This window comes from Zonotrichia albicollis, chromosome 1, assembly GCF_047830755.1.
Source record: "Zonotrichia albicollis isolate bZonAlb1 chromosome 1, bZonAlb1.hap1, whole genome shotgun sequence".
NCBI classification, from domain to species: domain Eukaryota; kingdom Metazoa; phylum Chordata; class Aves; order Passeriformes; family Passerellidae; genus Zonotrichia; species Zonotrichia albicollis.
The window spans coordinates 127,707,133-127,723,369 of record NC_133819.1 but is presented as its reverse complement, the minus strand read 5'-3'; the positions used below and the strand labels follow the sequence as shown (position 1 = coordinate 127,723,369).

Sequence of the window (16,237 nt, the reverse complement as noted above, 5' to 3'; positions counted from 1 at the left end):
AAACTTTTATGAAGGAAAAACTATTACTCCAACAAACACTTCTCCAAGAAAAAGGGACTATACCTTGAGTTTGAAATGATTGCAATAATCTTGATGAAATGGCTTGCTTGATACTTGGCTCTTCTAAGTTGAAGATGTCAAGTTATCTTTAGACCTTGCTGACTTCTATCCATAGCACAAATAAAGATGTATTGCATAGGGAGGAGGGGAAACAAATCCCACCAGATTTCAAGAAATAGGTTACAAATGGAACATAGGACTGACAACACAAAATTTTAATCCAAAATTTTTATTATATGGCTAATATGTGATTGACTGCAGGCTTCAAGTTGATCTAATCTGCATAATGAGAAAAGAAAACATACATTAACAGAAGGCAAGGAAATGAAGAAGTTCTAGCAACTCATTAATGAAAGAAAGCACAAAAAACAAATAAAATATAAGCTTTAACCTTATTACTCTTATAGGATCTGTTGTTTCATTATGAAAAGCCATTATTTGACAAAGGACAGACATACAGACCAAATCCTTCCTATTTTCCTTCACTTTCCTGCAAAAAAGCACCCATGTTGAGGTAGGGGGAGAGGAAGAAAGGAAGGACAGATCTCTCTCTTGCATCTAGAAGGGTTTGTCCCGATCATTTGGATTTTGTACATAAAAAAGACAGGATCAGAGGCACAGTGGGTACTTTAACACAAGAATACACCTGAATATTTATCACCCTCTCCAGTAACTACCTCTGTAAATTTGTGTGTTGGCAGAAATGGAACATTAGCAAGGCTGTACAGGGGATTTCACAGACCTAAACAAGGAGTACAATGTGCATGATTTGGCAACAGCCCTGGCCCTGCAGTGCAGACACCTGCTAGAACTTTGCCCTAGCAGAAAACTTCTTAACACAAGTTTTAAAGAATTTCTTATTTTTATTTCTCTATTTTATTTCAGTAGCATAGGAAGACTATACATTTGAAATTAATATAAATCCTTTAAAATAATTTTAAAATTTAAAAATTTCTTCTATTTATTACAACTTGTGTAAGAATACATCATGCATTCCAAACATGCAGTCAAGGAAAGCACTGAAAAAGAATACTGAAATCAAATAATGCAGTAACAGCCAAGTAAGCCTGTAATAGTCAAATATTTTCTCCGAAATTCTGTAAACAGATTGTGATTGGGACCTCTCAGGAAGTAAGGTTTCAAGAAAAAAAAATCCTAGAAAAATTGAAGCATGGTTGTTGGAAAATCATCTCTATAAAATATCCACATTTTATACTTTGTATAAGTCTATCTATGATATGCTGAACAACTGAGCCTTAGTTGTAACTGGACACAAAAAAGGAAATGCTGATAGGGAGTGTCTCTTGGTGGCTTGCAGCCATTTAATTATTATAGAACGGTTGGAAAGGGACCTTAAAGATCATCTAGTTTCAACCCCACTGCCATGGGCAGGGACACCTCACACTCGACCAAGTTGCTCAAAGTCCCATCCAGTCTGGTGCTGAACTTTGAGGAATAGGGCATTCACAACTTCGCTGGGCAACTTTGTCCAGTGTCTCACCACTCACACTGTGAAGAATTTCTTCCAGTATCTAATCTAAACCTACTAAATTTCAGTTTAAAGCCATTTTCCCTTGTCCTACCATGCCCTTGTCCAAAGCCCCTCTCCAACACTTGCAGGCGCCCCTTATGTACTAGGAGGCTGCTCTAAGGTCTCCCAGAGACTTCTCGTTCCCAGGCTGAACAACCACAACTCTCTCAGCCTGTTGTCCTAGACAAGATTCTCCAGCCCTCTGATGACCTTTGTGTCCCTTCTCTGGACTCAGGTTACTAAGTAATATTCATATACACCTGAAAGCACTTAATTTATGCTACATAAATTAAGCTACTTTTTTTTTTCTACAGGATCTCTGCAGGAATTCTACCGCCTTGACTGACATTATTGGACAACAAATAAAACTTAGATGCAAAACAGTAAAAATGGTAATACATTCACTGAGCTTTTCCAAAAAGCATTTTCAAGACAGTTTTAAAAGGACAGAATGATTAAGAGGTTTACAAATCTAGTCTGTTTTAACTTACCCAGCTAAAAGTAAAGCAAAGCTTTTCGATATTGGATATACAATATAATCTTGCTGTGAGGAGAATGAAAATCATGTTCCCTGAAAAGCTTCTGCATTTGGATGGTTTTTGCAAGCCACAGCTGCTTGCCTCCCTCTTGTTATTTAATCAGTTCACTGATACAAATCTGCAGAGTTTACAAGAGAGTCAAAACAATCTCAACTAAAGAAATACTTACTCTTCTCTCAATAGATTCTTACAGAGTTCTGAAATAATATTGGTAGGGAGATGCAAACTAAAAGGCTGCCTTTATTTGTGTCTCTCAGTACTTTGGTACCACAGATGACAGCAGCCTTCCTGTCAGTACACAACATATTAGGCATCCTTTGTTATGGATTTGCAAGCCAACTATGAAAAAACCCAACCCAGGGTAGACTGACTGTCACAACTGACTCTTTGGTTTCAATGTATTGACAATGCCAATTTAAAATAAGAAACAAAAATATTCACATACAGCTATTCAACTCAACTTGTGGGATCTCAGCACCTCAGGACTGAGGTGCCGAGTCACCGAGACCACCCTTGGGGGGCTCGGGAGTCCTGGAATGTTGCCAGAAGTGTCTGGTGGCTGGACTTTGATCCTACACAGGAGACGACACCTGTATGAGGATAGGAGGATTTCACCGGAGTGAATGGTGAAGGGATAAGTTAATTAGAGAGTGAAACACAGGGTTTAGGATTTCTGTACAGGGGGGTTTAGAGAAGTAAGATGGAGGAATTGGGGCGTGTCCTGTCCTTCTTCTTCTTCTTCTCCTCCATCTTCTGTGGAGATGGCGGCACTTTAGGATTGGTTATTACTAAAAGTGCACTGGTTAATAAGGGTAAAAGGTATTGGGGAAAAATGATAAATATTGTATACGTAACTTTGGGTATAAAGATAGGTGACCGCCCGGAGGGCAGGAGAGTGTGCTCATGGCTGGCTGCTGAGCAGACCTCTGTCGTGCCGAAAGAAAATCTTTTAGATAAGCAATTAATAAACACAGAGACCGAGAAAAGATTTGAAGCCTCTTCTCGTCCTTTGAAATGCGGGCTGCCCCAAGGCCACCCCGGGCCTTTCCAGGCCATCCAAACAGCCAGGAATCGAACACAACTAACCATACCAGTCTGTTAAACCAATGCATCCTCATTGGCCTGAGCAAATTGCAAATTCTTACATTGCATATATAACATGTTTTGACTTAGGCATCACAGACAGAACAGTTAAGTGACAATGCAGCATTTACAGTGGCATCTGAGGCAGAAGCAGCACCTCTGAGTGTCCCATCCCAGGCTACAAGACCAGCACTTTTTCTGTCAGCACATTTTCTATTTTCTCATTGTAAATGAGTCACTTGAAATGAAGTATAAAGTCAAGTGAAAATGGCACAACTGAGAGTATGACAAGGCCTTAACTAACAGCACTCGATGTATCACTGCCAGCTATGTACTGACCCTTACTTTGCTTCTGGAAGAAGCTATTAAAATGTATTCTAGAAATGTGAACAGACTTTACTGCAAGTATAAACAAGTCCCAAAACAATAATTTAAAATGTGCACATACAGTAAATTTGCTTCATTTTATTACCTGTATAAGAAACATAATACCCCATTAATTTCTCTCATTTCTCTCACATTCCACTCAAAACTACTGAATGTCAAAATATCAAATCAAATATCAAAAGTTTTTTGGTCAACCGTATTTGAACTGGAGATTTTTTCCTTTATAATACATTCTACTTGGCATATCATATGCTTTTAAATCTTTATCTGACTACTTTTTTCATAGGTAAGCAGTGACATTTAAAAACAGCAGTCAATTCTCAAAACTCAGAAGTATAGCAAATAAAGTCACTTGGAAAAAGCAATGCATAAATCTATTCACCTATGCAATAGCAGCATCTGACAATTACTTTGACAAAGATGTTAATGCAGAAGACATTTTCCCATAGCTCTGAAAAAACTTACTTCCAGGGCAGCAAAGTCAAAAACTCACTTTCTTACAGAAAAATTCTAATGAAGAAATTTGATTCCCCTGTAAAACATCCCCTTTGTCATTTTCAGCAAATTGCACTGACCTTGTCAGATCGTCAACTTATTCACTTCTATAACAAATTGTTAACACAAACTACAGCAGAGCACACTGAATAATTAATTTCCAGAGTTCACCTTTATTAAAAACAAGGTTTTTGTTGTGAGAACAAATAATCTCTCACTCGTAGCTTGAAAGCCTAAGATAGGATCATTGGCTTCCAGGGTTGCTACCAGCTGCTTAGCAACCTGTCCCACTTGTCTTCCTTCCTTCCTGTTGTAGAGAACCGTGGCCAGAGGAGTCGGCTGGCGATAGATGAAAACTCTTCGCAAGCACTCGCAAAGAGCAGCGTAGGAGTAATCTGGAGCACAAGCCATGAACTTCTTGTCTTGCTTTGATGCTTGGACATAACCTGTATAGCCCAAAACCAAGTAGAAGGGATAAGGAATAGATCGGTTTCAACAGAACTTTAACTGGCTGATAATAACCAAAGCTTAACTTAAAAAATAATACGCAATTTGTAACAAAAAAAACCCTGAAAACAAACAACAAGAACAACCAACCAATAAAAGCTAACATCAACAGAAAAAACCCCAAACCACCAAACTACTCTTATTACATCAGCCAGTACTTTCTGAAGGGATGCATTAAGCAGTTTAACACCAATATACAATTCCCATGTACCTCATGTTAACAGGTGTTTTGGATACCTATGTACAGCAAGATACTCTTCCCACATCTGGCTCCTCTCTGCCTCACAAGGTCTTTCATTTTCTCAGCAGGATCATAAGGCCACAGACATGGTCCATATGGGTAATCCTGGCCCAATATTAGTGGTCTACATAGAATAAATCTCTTCTCTCTCCTCATCTCCCAGTGTGTAATTAAATTTAAAAATTAGGATTTCTAAGCCTATCTAATCTTGAACAGACACTTAAAAATTGTCTTCAGTTTAGAACTCACTAAAAAAAAAGTTACTTTTTAACACACTGTAATTTCTGTTAATATTCACTTAAAAGGAAAAAAACCCTCCCTTTTCCACTTTCATTACAGGACTCTAGTATCAAATTGACTCAATTCAGACTGATTTCCTTTCACACTTCTATAAAGAGAACTGAGATGCAATTCTGCAAAGTGATCTACCATCTTTCTGCAAGTATTTCCTTCCCTGTTAGGGAAGTTATTTGCTTCACTTCATTGAAAAATGTAAGCCAATGATTATCACTTGGGTCAACAAGACAGGAAAAGTCTAAAGGTCACTTATTAAAACACCTTACCATAAGATTACACAGACCTAGACACATGATCAATTAACTGCAGCTATTGCCCTGACAATGTCTGTGTGAGTGTTAAGGTAGTGATTTTGCTTTTCAGTCTCTAACTTAAGTCACTTATCCAAGGAACTCTCCTTTTTACTATGCAGTTCTGTGCTTACATTCTATACATGGTCTGAAAAGGCTTGTCTTCCTCCCAGGGCACAAACATGTCATTTCTATGTTCTCTTATTTCTAAAATTAAGCTACCGTTGCTGTTGACCTCATGTTAGAGATAGAAATGAGACACTTCTTTCTTTGTGCCTAATAGCAGAATTTTTTTTGAACACAGCTCATTTATACATGCTATCAGAAGGCACTGTGTTTGCCTCCAAGTGGTTAACAATCCACTGGAACTCAGTTCACTGGTCAGTAAATGGCCAGTGTACATCTCCACCAAACCTCCCTCTTTCTAGACAGTTTACATATTTCCTTCACAGATTCTCATGGGATAGACTTCTTGTTTTCACAGGTACAAACTCTTTTCTTACAAAAATAGATTGTTATGCAAACTGATTCTCATTCTTATGATTCTTTTCTCATAGCCAGAACAGCAAGGTCTAAGCCATGTTTTACAAGGCCTCTCTTCTATAAGGTTTTACCTATATGCAGCAAGCTACCATGCTGCTACCAACAGAATTATAGAAACTTTCAATTCAGATTTACTAAAGTGAAATATCAACATAAGCCATACCAGCAGCATTCACATAGAAAAGTCTCAGATATGTGTGACACAGAAGTTAATTTCTTACCCAAAGCATTAAAAGTTGCAATGTGCTCCCACATATTCTCTGGTTGGTCAGAGTGAGGCTGCCAGAGAAGAGCATCGACATCATGCCTCAGGCAGAAGCATGGCATTTCTTTGGGATTCACAACGACTGAGAAAAGATACTGGTTACTTCCAAGATTAATCTGAAAACAAAACAAATACAAAATATTGATTCAAAGCACATACTGTTACACATACTGCCAAAGTTAGATGATCAACAGTTTTATGTTTGTTACTTGACAAAATGTTTGAACACATTATGCTGCATCCCACTGATCAACAGCTCAATACACCACAGGTACCTTACACATTTCAAGGAGATGTAATTAAGTTTGTTGGAGTATTATTCAGAGAAATATTATGTCCACTACACAAGCACATGAGAATGTGTTTTGTGCAGAAATGGTTTTCTAGGATAGATCCTAACCTACAACTTCTCACATAGGAGAGAAAAGATTCTCTCTAAGTAATCACATCTGGTTTTCTGCAGGGCTAACAGGGAAGGAAACACTGTCCCTCCCAAGTAAAAGCTGGCAAGCACTGAAACAAGGATTAGTTAGAATACTAAAATGATGAAATATCAACATTTTTTAACTTACTTGCAATCAAGTAATTACTAAATTTCAGGTTAGCACACTCTTCAATAAAAATGTTTTTAGGAGTTGTGGGTAAAAAGCTGTACCAGCCCCATTTCCGAAGGAAAAGATCCCATAATTTTAAACCCAAACAGCTTGAAAGAAGAACTAAATCTAAGTGAAAATATAGTCCTGTATGCTGAAGAATATACTGAAACACTCATATTTCTACATACTCTAACAAGGACCAAAACTGCAAGTTCCCATAGAAGAGGCTGAAATTAGTATTTCCTACCCACAGCAACTGTCCTTTGACCATAATGCTTTAAACACATTAACCTTTGAATTACTTTTATGCCACCCATTTTAAAAACTCTTTACAAGCGCCCTGGAGTTCAAACTTGCTCCACTATGTCTTGCTGCCTGCTAGAAAGCAGCCTTTTGTGATACACAAAAGCACCCCTTTTGCGATGAGCTCATGTTCCTCCTGGTATGTGAAATGTCTCTGGGGTACTTCTTACCCTTCAGTGTGAGAAGCAGTAGTTTAGGCTCAGTTAGTTAGAACTTTATCCAGTCTGGTCTTGAAAATATCAAGGACAGAGGCTGCACAACTTACTATGCAACCCAAACCATGCTACAACCACGATGTAGTTTTTGCTTTCATCCAGTTTCAAAAAAAACCCCAAAAGACCCCAGAACAACGAGGTAATCTGTAATGCTTTCATATGATTTTGGTGTTTCCAACACTAGGCAACAGCCCGGATCATATCCTAGCTTACTGTTAGTCAGGGCTGCTTACAACTCAGATTAAGCTCGTTAATGAAGCATTCTGCCCCCAGTCTGTTATTTTCAGTGTGATTGACAAAAAAGTACTATATAGTGATCTATGCTCCAGCTTCTTAGTAAAAAAGGTCAGGTTTCTACCAAGCTGTCCGAAAATTACTGAGGAAAATGCAAACAAAGTAATCTAAAGAATTTTATGGCACTGAAAAGGACCTTTTCCTTATAATTCCTTTGATATGACTTTGCTTTTTCAAAGGGCTCACTTGTGAAAGCATATGTATTTTTTTAATGAGAACAAAAGGAGCTTTGTTTTTATATTAAAATGACATTGAAGGACATATATAGATTGACATTTTCTGTTGCTACTGTGATTTGATATTATGGGAGAAATTTATGCGATTTCACGAGTCTACATATTTTTGTACTGATAATAGAGGTCAATTTCCAAACAAAAAAAGTTTTAAAGTATTTCTATAATAATTTGCAGTACTTACTATATGAGTGATTTTCAAGCTATCACCATCAAATCTGCACAAGCTTGCGCCATCTTCAAGAAAAGCATCACATTCTTCTAACTCTTGAGCATTACAAGGTGGCTTTTCCTTATCAGGGTTTGGATTCTGAAAAAAAGAATGAACTACACTGAAAATCAAAACAATTGAAAAAAAAATTAATCCCTTTTACAATTAAAAAAACAACCTAAAGAACAATTGAGCATGAAGAATTATTTGCATATCCATACAAACAGAAAGATTAAGCTATTATGTAATTACTCAAAATTAATAAAACGATTTCTGCTGTGGAGGACAGCAGAAGTGGTAGGTACAATAAAATCAATTTCAGTTTGAGGAAAGTACATAAATCACTAAAACCTGGACGACAAACTCCAAATTATTCCAAATAATTCTCCAAGTAGCAAAAGCATACAATCCTGAAAACATATGCACAATTAGTAAATGTACATCAGTGTAAGCTTGTTTCATCTTGCCATCAATAATGCAATTAAAAATGGATTAATTAGTTTTATAAGCAGCTCTAAATACAAGACACATTTTAGTTTTGCTATTAATTTTAATTTATTAAAATCTATTTTAAATCAATGAAAACTTACGATTAAAAAGTCATCACTTTAAGCTCAGTAGGAAGTGAAGTACACAATAAAAGAAATTTAAAGTTAAAAAAAACCAAGGTCAAAAGATATAGTACAATATCTTGCTCACAAATACTGAGGTAGAGACAAGTCAATCTGAAGTACTACATAGAATTTGTTTTAATAACACTTTTCAGCCTTACTAAAAGCAAAGTAATAATCCAAACCTAATACATCAAAAGTCACAGGGAGACACAATTCACAGGTTTCAGATGAGATGCCATTTTCTAATTAAACAGTATCAAGCAAATATCAGCTAAAAATTACCTTTCACTTTAAGTAGCCTTCTTGTATAACAAAAATGCCAGAAAGTTCATGAGCCATGTTTACAGTTTCCTAACTTTTCCTTTTAAACATGTCATTTACACTCTGTAGGTCAAGTACAGTATCCTTAGCAAGACAGTAAAAAAGTTTTGCTAACTTACTGATAAACAAGAAACATACAAACTGCCACACCCTAAATGGTGGGAACAAAGTTTATTTTCAGTGTTAAATCAGGCTTCTGTTTGGTGCACAGACACCATCATACAAGTTAAATTCAGTCCCCCTTGAAGATTTTTTTTCAGTCCCCCTTGAAGGTTTTACTGCTCAAAGTACATTCACAACTCCAGTGCCAGTAGTTTGTTACAGTTTCAATTAAAAATGAATAAACAGTAAAAGAACTGATGACTTGAGTCAATGAAGTGCAAATTAGGCAGCAAGAAAAGACAGCATGCAAAAGCACAAGAATTTTAAGTGTTTGATTCTTGACTCTTTACCATTACTTCAGAGGTAAGATGCATCAGGCTTTCAGCTATTTCAGAGCACTGAGAGGGGTCCATAATGAATTCCCCTCTTGTGTCACCAATGATTAGCTCTGTCCACCGACATCCCTCATTTTTCTTCATCAGAGAGATTTCCAAACTAAAATGCAAAGAGAAGACAAAGAGTAGCACACGAAAACACTACATCCATTTGTCAGATTAGTCAAAAAGCTCTAAATGTACATAAGAGCACTTCTCCTCAAACTGAATTAATAAGGAAAATCACATAGCAGAAACCATTAGCATTCAAATTATAAAATAAATTATTCTAACAAAAATATTCTTAAGAAAAACAGACCAAGGATGTAATTTCTAATACACAAATCTCAGGGGTTTCAATGTAAGTGTAATTTATCCTGAAGCAGTCTCACTAAAATATTTAAAATATGGCAGGAAATCACTTGTACAGCAATCTATTCAAAGACTGCCAGAATTTTACTACACAGGTTTATTTGAAACATAAGCAGTATTTCTTAGGGCTACTTAAGTGTACCCTACCTCTAAATAACATCTGGGACAAAAAGATTTTTATTTTATAGACCTCAGGGATAATACCTCACTAATCATCTATACTGTCTTTCTAAAATAATATCTCAGAAGAGATAAAATTTCCACAACAAGTAAAAAACCCAACAACTACAAAGAGAACCCAGTATAATCACTAAACTATTGGGAATAACAAATTAAGTAAATGAAAAATAAGACACAGCCTGATGCACCAACATGGTAATTCCATTTAAATACTGTGTTGGACAAACACACAGATATAATGGTAAAACTGAAGTCAATTTTATCATACTCACTTTTCAGATACACTTACAGGTTCTGCAGCAATGACAGCTGTGGTGCTCCTGACAGAAAACCTTTTAAGTTACTAATTACTGCACCATAGGAGCAACTATTCAGTGAACTCTGAAACAATTTCACTGGCACTATGTAGAGCATTCTGTTACAGAAGGCATTTGGAGCAAGTTTTTAACTTTTAATCAATAGATTTATATCACTGTTGCAGTATGAACATTAAGAACTGAGTACTACTTATTACACTGAAGTATGGATTACCCTTTCTCATTGAAGTAAAAACCTGATATTCATAAAATAACACTCACTGGAATGAGTAATAAAAAAATCAAGTTATCCAACTTATAAAGAATCAAGTTATTCAGAGTTATTTTTCAGCAGGATACCTAAAAACCAACAACCCCACACATTTTAATCACAGTCAAATTTTAATATACAGTAATAGTAAAACATATATAAAAATATTAGTCCCTCTAATATTAGTCCCTCTATAACCTACATAAAAATATTAGTCCCTCTAATTTTTTTTTTTTTTGAGAATTACTGTCCTTTACAGTTAACCTTTTGGAAACTGCAAAAAGCCAACCTTAATCACAACTCGAAGGGTAGCTTTTGTTTTAGATAAACAGCTATGAGCTGTTGAGTGGATCACCTGGTGGTTTACATGTTTCTTCTTGAGTTCATTAAAGAGTGTGAATATCTCTGAGACAACCAGACCAGCGCGGGTGGGTGAATATATGGCTCATTTCAGGCAGAGTATGAAAACCAGACAATGCACAAAGAAAAACCAGATATGTTTTAGGGAGCTCTGAATTATTTTTTTGCACCCTCTCTATTCTTTCATTTTTTTTTTCAGAATTAGAAAAGCCTAAAAGTTACTTTTTAAATAAAAGCAGGAACATTTCTATTTGAGGTCTACAGCATTAGTTCACACAGATTAATTTTCTATAATTCACATAATATATTTTTTTAGGAAAATATATTAAGGAATTTATAAGTCACGCCTAAAGAATTTCAGTTGTATTATTACAAAAATGCTTGTTTGTAGAAAGTAGAAGAGAAGCTAACACATACAACAAAGTACATTCAGACTAATCAGTCTTGAAATATAGTGAAAAAAAATTGTTGAACCAATTAACTTTACTCTTCTTACAAATCCATGTTTAACATTTCATACTGGGTGGGGTTTTTTCCTGAAAAATAACTGCCAAAGAAGGGATTACTTTCACAATTAGATAAAGAAAAACAGTACTGAGACAGCAAAGGCCAGTGAACTGTTTTCAGGAGAAAGAAATTCTTGCAAGAAGGGACATGGGTATAGCATTAAATGGGATCATCCCAGAAGGGCCAGAAGTCAGATATGGTATGCGTTTTAAAATCAGTTCCTATCAATAAAAACCCTAAAACTTATATAAAATACCTTTTGTCCTCTCTAATTATCCATGTGCAGCTTTCATGGTCCACAGATGAATAGAGCTTTCCTTCCATCAAAGGAGGCTGGTCTTTCAGTGTAACACATATATTATCAGGGGAAAAATGTATTTTTATGTCATCCCTTGTGATGTCTTGAGGCAGGTGAAATGTTATGGTCACGTCATCTTCCGTCTGCTGCCAGTAGTAGAGGGGGTCTACAATTGGAAACATGCAGCAAAACACAAACTAGGTTACAAGGATTACTGGATTCCACAGCATTCAGTGCAGAGACACATGGAATTTTCTGAAAGTGTGTTTCTAAAAAAGTGGAAGTTAACTTTTACTCTGAACAATTTACACAAAATATATTCTGAACATTAAACAGAGAAACACCTTTTTAGTAACCAAATCTGTTTGTACCCCTCATTTGGAAAGTAATTTATATTCATGTCTATATTCAAATTTGTTGATAATTATACAATGGGCATAAATTGTTACTCTAAGCTTACTGTAGCATTATGAAATTGGAATGCAAAACGTACTTAAATACAATGAAACACTGATGATTTATAATGTGGCTGAGGAGACATCAGGTGCAGTATACTGAGACACCTGAGTGCATCCAGAGGAGGCAACAAGGCTGGTGAGGGGCTTGGAACACAAGCCCTGTAGGAACCACTGAGGGAGCTGGGGCTGTTTAGCCTGGAGAAAAGGAGACTCAGAGGTGACCTTATTACTCTCTACAACTCCCTGAAAGATGGCTGTAGCCAGGTGGGGGTTGGTCTCTTTCTCCACGCAGCAGCTGACATAATCAGAGGACACCGTCTTAAGCTGTGCCAAAGGAAATATAGGTTGGATATTAGGAAAAAGTTTATTATGGAAAGAGTGATAAAGTACTGGAATTATCTGCCCAGGGATGTGGTGGAGTCACCATCCCTGGATGCATTTTAAAAAAGACTGGATGTGGCATTCAGTGCCATGGTCTAGTTGAGGTGTTAGGGCTGGGTGGGACTTGATGATCTTGAAGGTCTCATCCAACCTTGTGATTCTGTGACAAGCTACTGCATGCTAGAAGTACATATAATTCAGAGATGTGAACATTTTTTCTTATATATTTTGCCAGAAGCTATGCTGACTACTCAACAGAAATTATTTTATAAGACTAAGTAGTCTTAATCTGCCTCAGCTAATGGAGATGAAATAGAACTGCTTGCCCAGAGGTAGAGACCAACTTTTATTACTGTGTTTAGAAGCTGTCTGATTACTAAACTGCTAGAAGAAACGGCCTTTTAAGATAAATGTTTATATAAAAGGAAGGCTATGACAGCGTGAGGGGTAATGCACAGAAATACAAATACAGATGAATATATGTTCTAAAGAGCAATCTTGTACAAGTTACCTTTCTATTTTGAGAAAAACTAAAGTATGGGCTCCCCTTGAAAGCTCTCAAGTTGTCAGAATCCAACCCAAGATTCCACTGATCAAAATCTCATCTAGCAACTGTGACTCTGGAAGGACTCTTGCACTGCTGCCCTTTGTTACAACTGCCCTGCTTGCAATGGATCAGTCACAGGTGCTTTAATTATACTTCCCCAGAAACTATTACTGAGACATGACAGCCTTCAAAATTGTGAACACTGACACAAACTGTATCTGATATTAAAAATTCATTAAGCCTGCAATTTTATATAACTGTACAAATAAAACTGGAGCCTATATCAGGGTTAGCAAAAGGTGCTTAGTGCTCTGAAGAACTCCCTGGACTCAAGATTTATATGTACAGACTATTCTTAATAAAATTACATGTACAATATCACAGTTGTCAGTGTTTAACATTAACACATTCCAGAAATTTGATCCTTTTGTATTGTTTTCCAAATAGATTTTCACACTATTAGCAAAGATTGTGCCACTATCCTTAGAGAATTTGTTTGAATTTGTTTACTAACCAATGCCTCATATGCAGAAACAGAAATCAAACATGAAATAATCCAACATAATTACATAAACATAGACATTACAGAGCCTAGTGATACTTAGAAATAAACAACTCCATTAATAGGTTTTTACATACTTAGTTTTGTTTTGATTGCAAAGAAAAAAAGTATGAATGCATTTTGTTGAAGATTTCCTGAACGGTGTTCCCACCAGAGCAAACAGAATCTTTTACAGGAATGTCATTCTTTAAAAAGAGTTTTCAAGATAATTATTTAAATTTTAGAGAGGCAGGAATAAATTACATATCAAAAAAGCTTTCTGATGGGTAACAGTTTGGGGAAGTCCATGGCCCCCTCCCATCTAAGAAGACTGGTTTCTTAATTTGAGTACTTCAGATAGATGCCTAAATGTAGGCATTAGTAATCCTACTAATATCAAAAACTCATTATACATCTGTCTGCAAAATATCTTTTTCTTTAAGACAAAAAAATTCTTTAAGTGTCTCCTGTCCAAAAAATTGCACCTGATATAGGTCTATGCACAATAAAACTGCCACAAGTAAAAGCAAACAAACAAAGTCAATCTGTCCATCAGATAGATATTAAAACTTTCATTGTTAGAGTTTCCAAACAAATGCTAAACCAATGATATGTCCTAAGTCAAAGAAGAGAGCAGATTATCATAACCTGTCAGACTAAGTCTTACCTTTCTTTTCATTTGATACTTTTGAATCATCATTTTCTTCTAATTTGTCACTTTCACTTTGCATAAATGTGAATGGTTTGTGGGAAACAATCATTAGACCATCTCCACTTGGCTCTATTGCTGCATAATGGGGGACAGATTTTCCTTGCAAAACTCTCCTTTTAATGATTTCGTATCTATGATCACCTATAAAACAGAATTTTTAAAAAGTCATAATATATTTCCAGAAGACAAATTATTATCTAAGGAACATGTTACATTTAAAAATACTATGCAACCCTATCTGCTAAATCACAGTACCATGGTTTTCCATTTCCATTCCAGATTAATCCAGTGGTACTCGATTAATCTGAGTTTTATTCTTACAATGTCTTTGCTGATCACAGCTAGCCCAGCACATCCTCTGTACAAATAATATTTTTATTGTAGAGAAGGTCAGAAGAAAGCTAAGCATGTCATTTTCTGAATCTCATAAGGCAGAATGGTAGTTCCTCATTTCAAGCTTTTATGGCAAGTATTCCTAAAAAGTTTGGTTAATGAAAGAAAACCAGCTTTGCAAGGGTACACCTTTGTTACAGTCCTCTGAAGTACCACAGAAGATATGAAAAGACCTAACCACTGCCCCCATTCTGACTTATTTTCATTCTTCTGCTCTTTGGTAACACAATAGTGGTGAGTGTGATCCCTCTGTCCAGTCTGCCAAACAGGGCAGAGATCTCACATTTGTTGGTGTCAAGAGATATACCCATGTTTTAAGGCTCTGCTTTGATGAAGCACAGATTTTGGTAATTTAAGAAATGGTTTGTTGCTTAACTACTTACTTTTACTAAAATCTGATTCGATAAACTGCATTCACAGAGAGAGTTTCAAGAAAAGGCAAGCAACAGCAATTGACTACTGATGAAAGATTTTGTAGAGTATTGTAATTCCTCAAAACAGCTTTTATCTTTGAGACTGGTTCATACATCAGTCTGATTTGTGAGATGTTTGTTTAAATGAACTAAAAAATTATTTCTCTCTTCATAATTAAAGATTGCTTTGAATTTTGTTATTTGCATCTCTACTGACAGTCACTTCAAACATTTTTTGTTCCCTGGAAATGATGGAGAACTGGCAAGACTTTTTGAAAGATTTTTAAAACCACTTTTAGGGATTCCAAGAATATCTGTTGTAAGTTATAAAACACACAATGTAAAAGAGATTTTTTTATGAAAGTGTACAGTATTAAAAAATATAATAAAAGTCTGTGTTGGTGCTCTCATGAGTAACAGTCTTCAGTTCTATACTGACAGTATTACTGATTTAGTTTTTCTTCTAAATTATAAACAGTAATGTTCAGAGGTTTCTTTCTCTTGTTGAGCTTGCCACAAAAGCATAAGGCAGTTAGTCTTGTGTGGCTTTCTGAGAAATACTTCCATCATCCAAGGTTTCAACAGCAGGAAACAACTAAAGCCACTGAGGGCAACACAGCTGGTGAAAGGTCTGGAAAGAAATGTCCTGTAAAGACTAGGTGAGGACTTCAAGCCTGTCTAGTTTGGAGAAAATGAGGCTGAGGGACAACCTCATTGCTGTACCGTCTTCCTAGGGAGAGGAAGTGAAGACTGAAATGCTGAGCTCTTCTTCTTGGTATCCAGTAACAGGACATAGGTAATGGTTCAAAGCTGCACCAGATGAGGTTCAGACTGGACATCAGGAACATTTATTTCCTGAGAGGGTGGTTAAACACTGGAACAGGCTTCCTTGAGAGATGGTCAAAGCCCCATCTAACAGTGTTTAAGAAGGATTTGGACAACGCTCTTAACAAGGCTTTAACTGGTCAGGCAGTTGGACTAGATAACATTTTTATTTTTTTAAACAT

At 36.2% G+C, this 16,237-nt stretch overlaps 1 protein-coding gene across 1 annotated transcript in view; it reads right to left on the bottom strand.

Moving 5' to 3' along the window:
- Positions 1 to 273: 273 nt before the first annotated feature.
- NUDCD1 (NudC domain containing 1) overlaps positions 274 to 16,237 on the bottom strand; it is a 37,462-nt gene continuing 21,498 nt past the window's right edge. Inside the window, exons 5-10 of the mRNA XM_074553304.1 lie at positions 14,380 to 14,565; positions 11,744 to 11,951; positions 9,478 to 9,622; positions 8,064 to 8,189; positions 6,195 to 6,354; positions 274 to 4,541 (exon numbers count right to left, since the gene is read on the bottom strand). Coding sequence (XP_074409405.1) covers positions 4,249 to 4,541; positions 6,195 to 6,354; positions 8,064 to 8,189; positions 9,478 to 9,622; positions 11,744 to 11,951; positions 14,380 to 14,565 — 1,118 coding nt within the window. The 3' untranslated portion in view covers positions 274 to 4,248. The remainder of the gene's footprint in view (positions 4,542 to 6,194; positions 6,355 to 8,063; positions 8,190 to 9,477; positions 9,623 to 11,743; positions 11,952 to 14,379; positions 14,566 to 16,237) is intronic.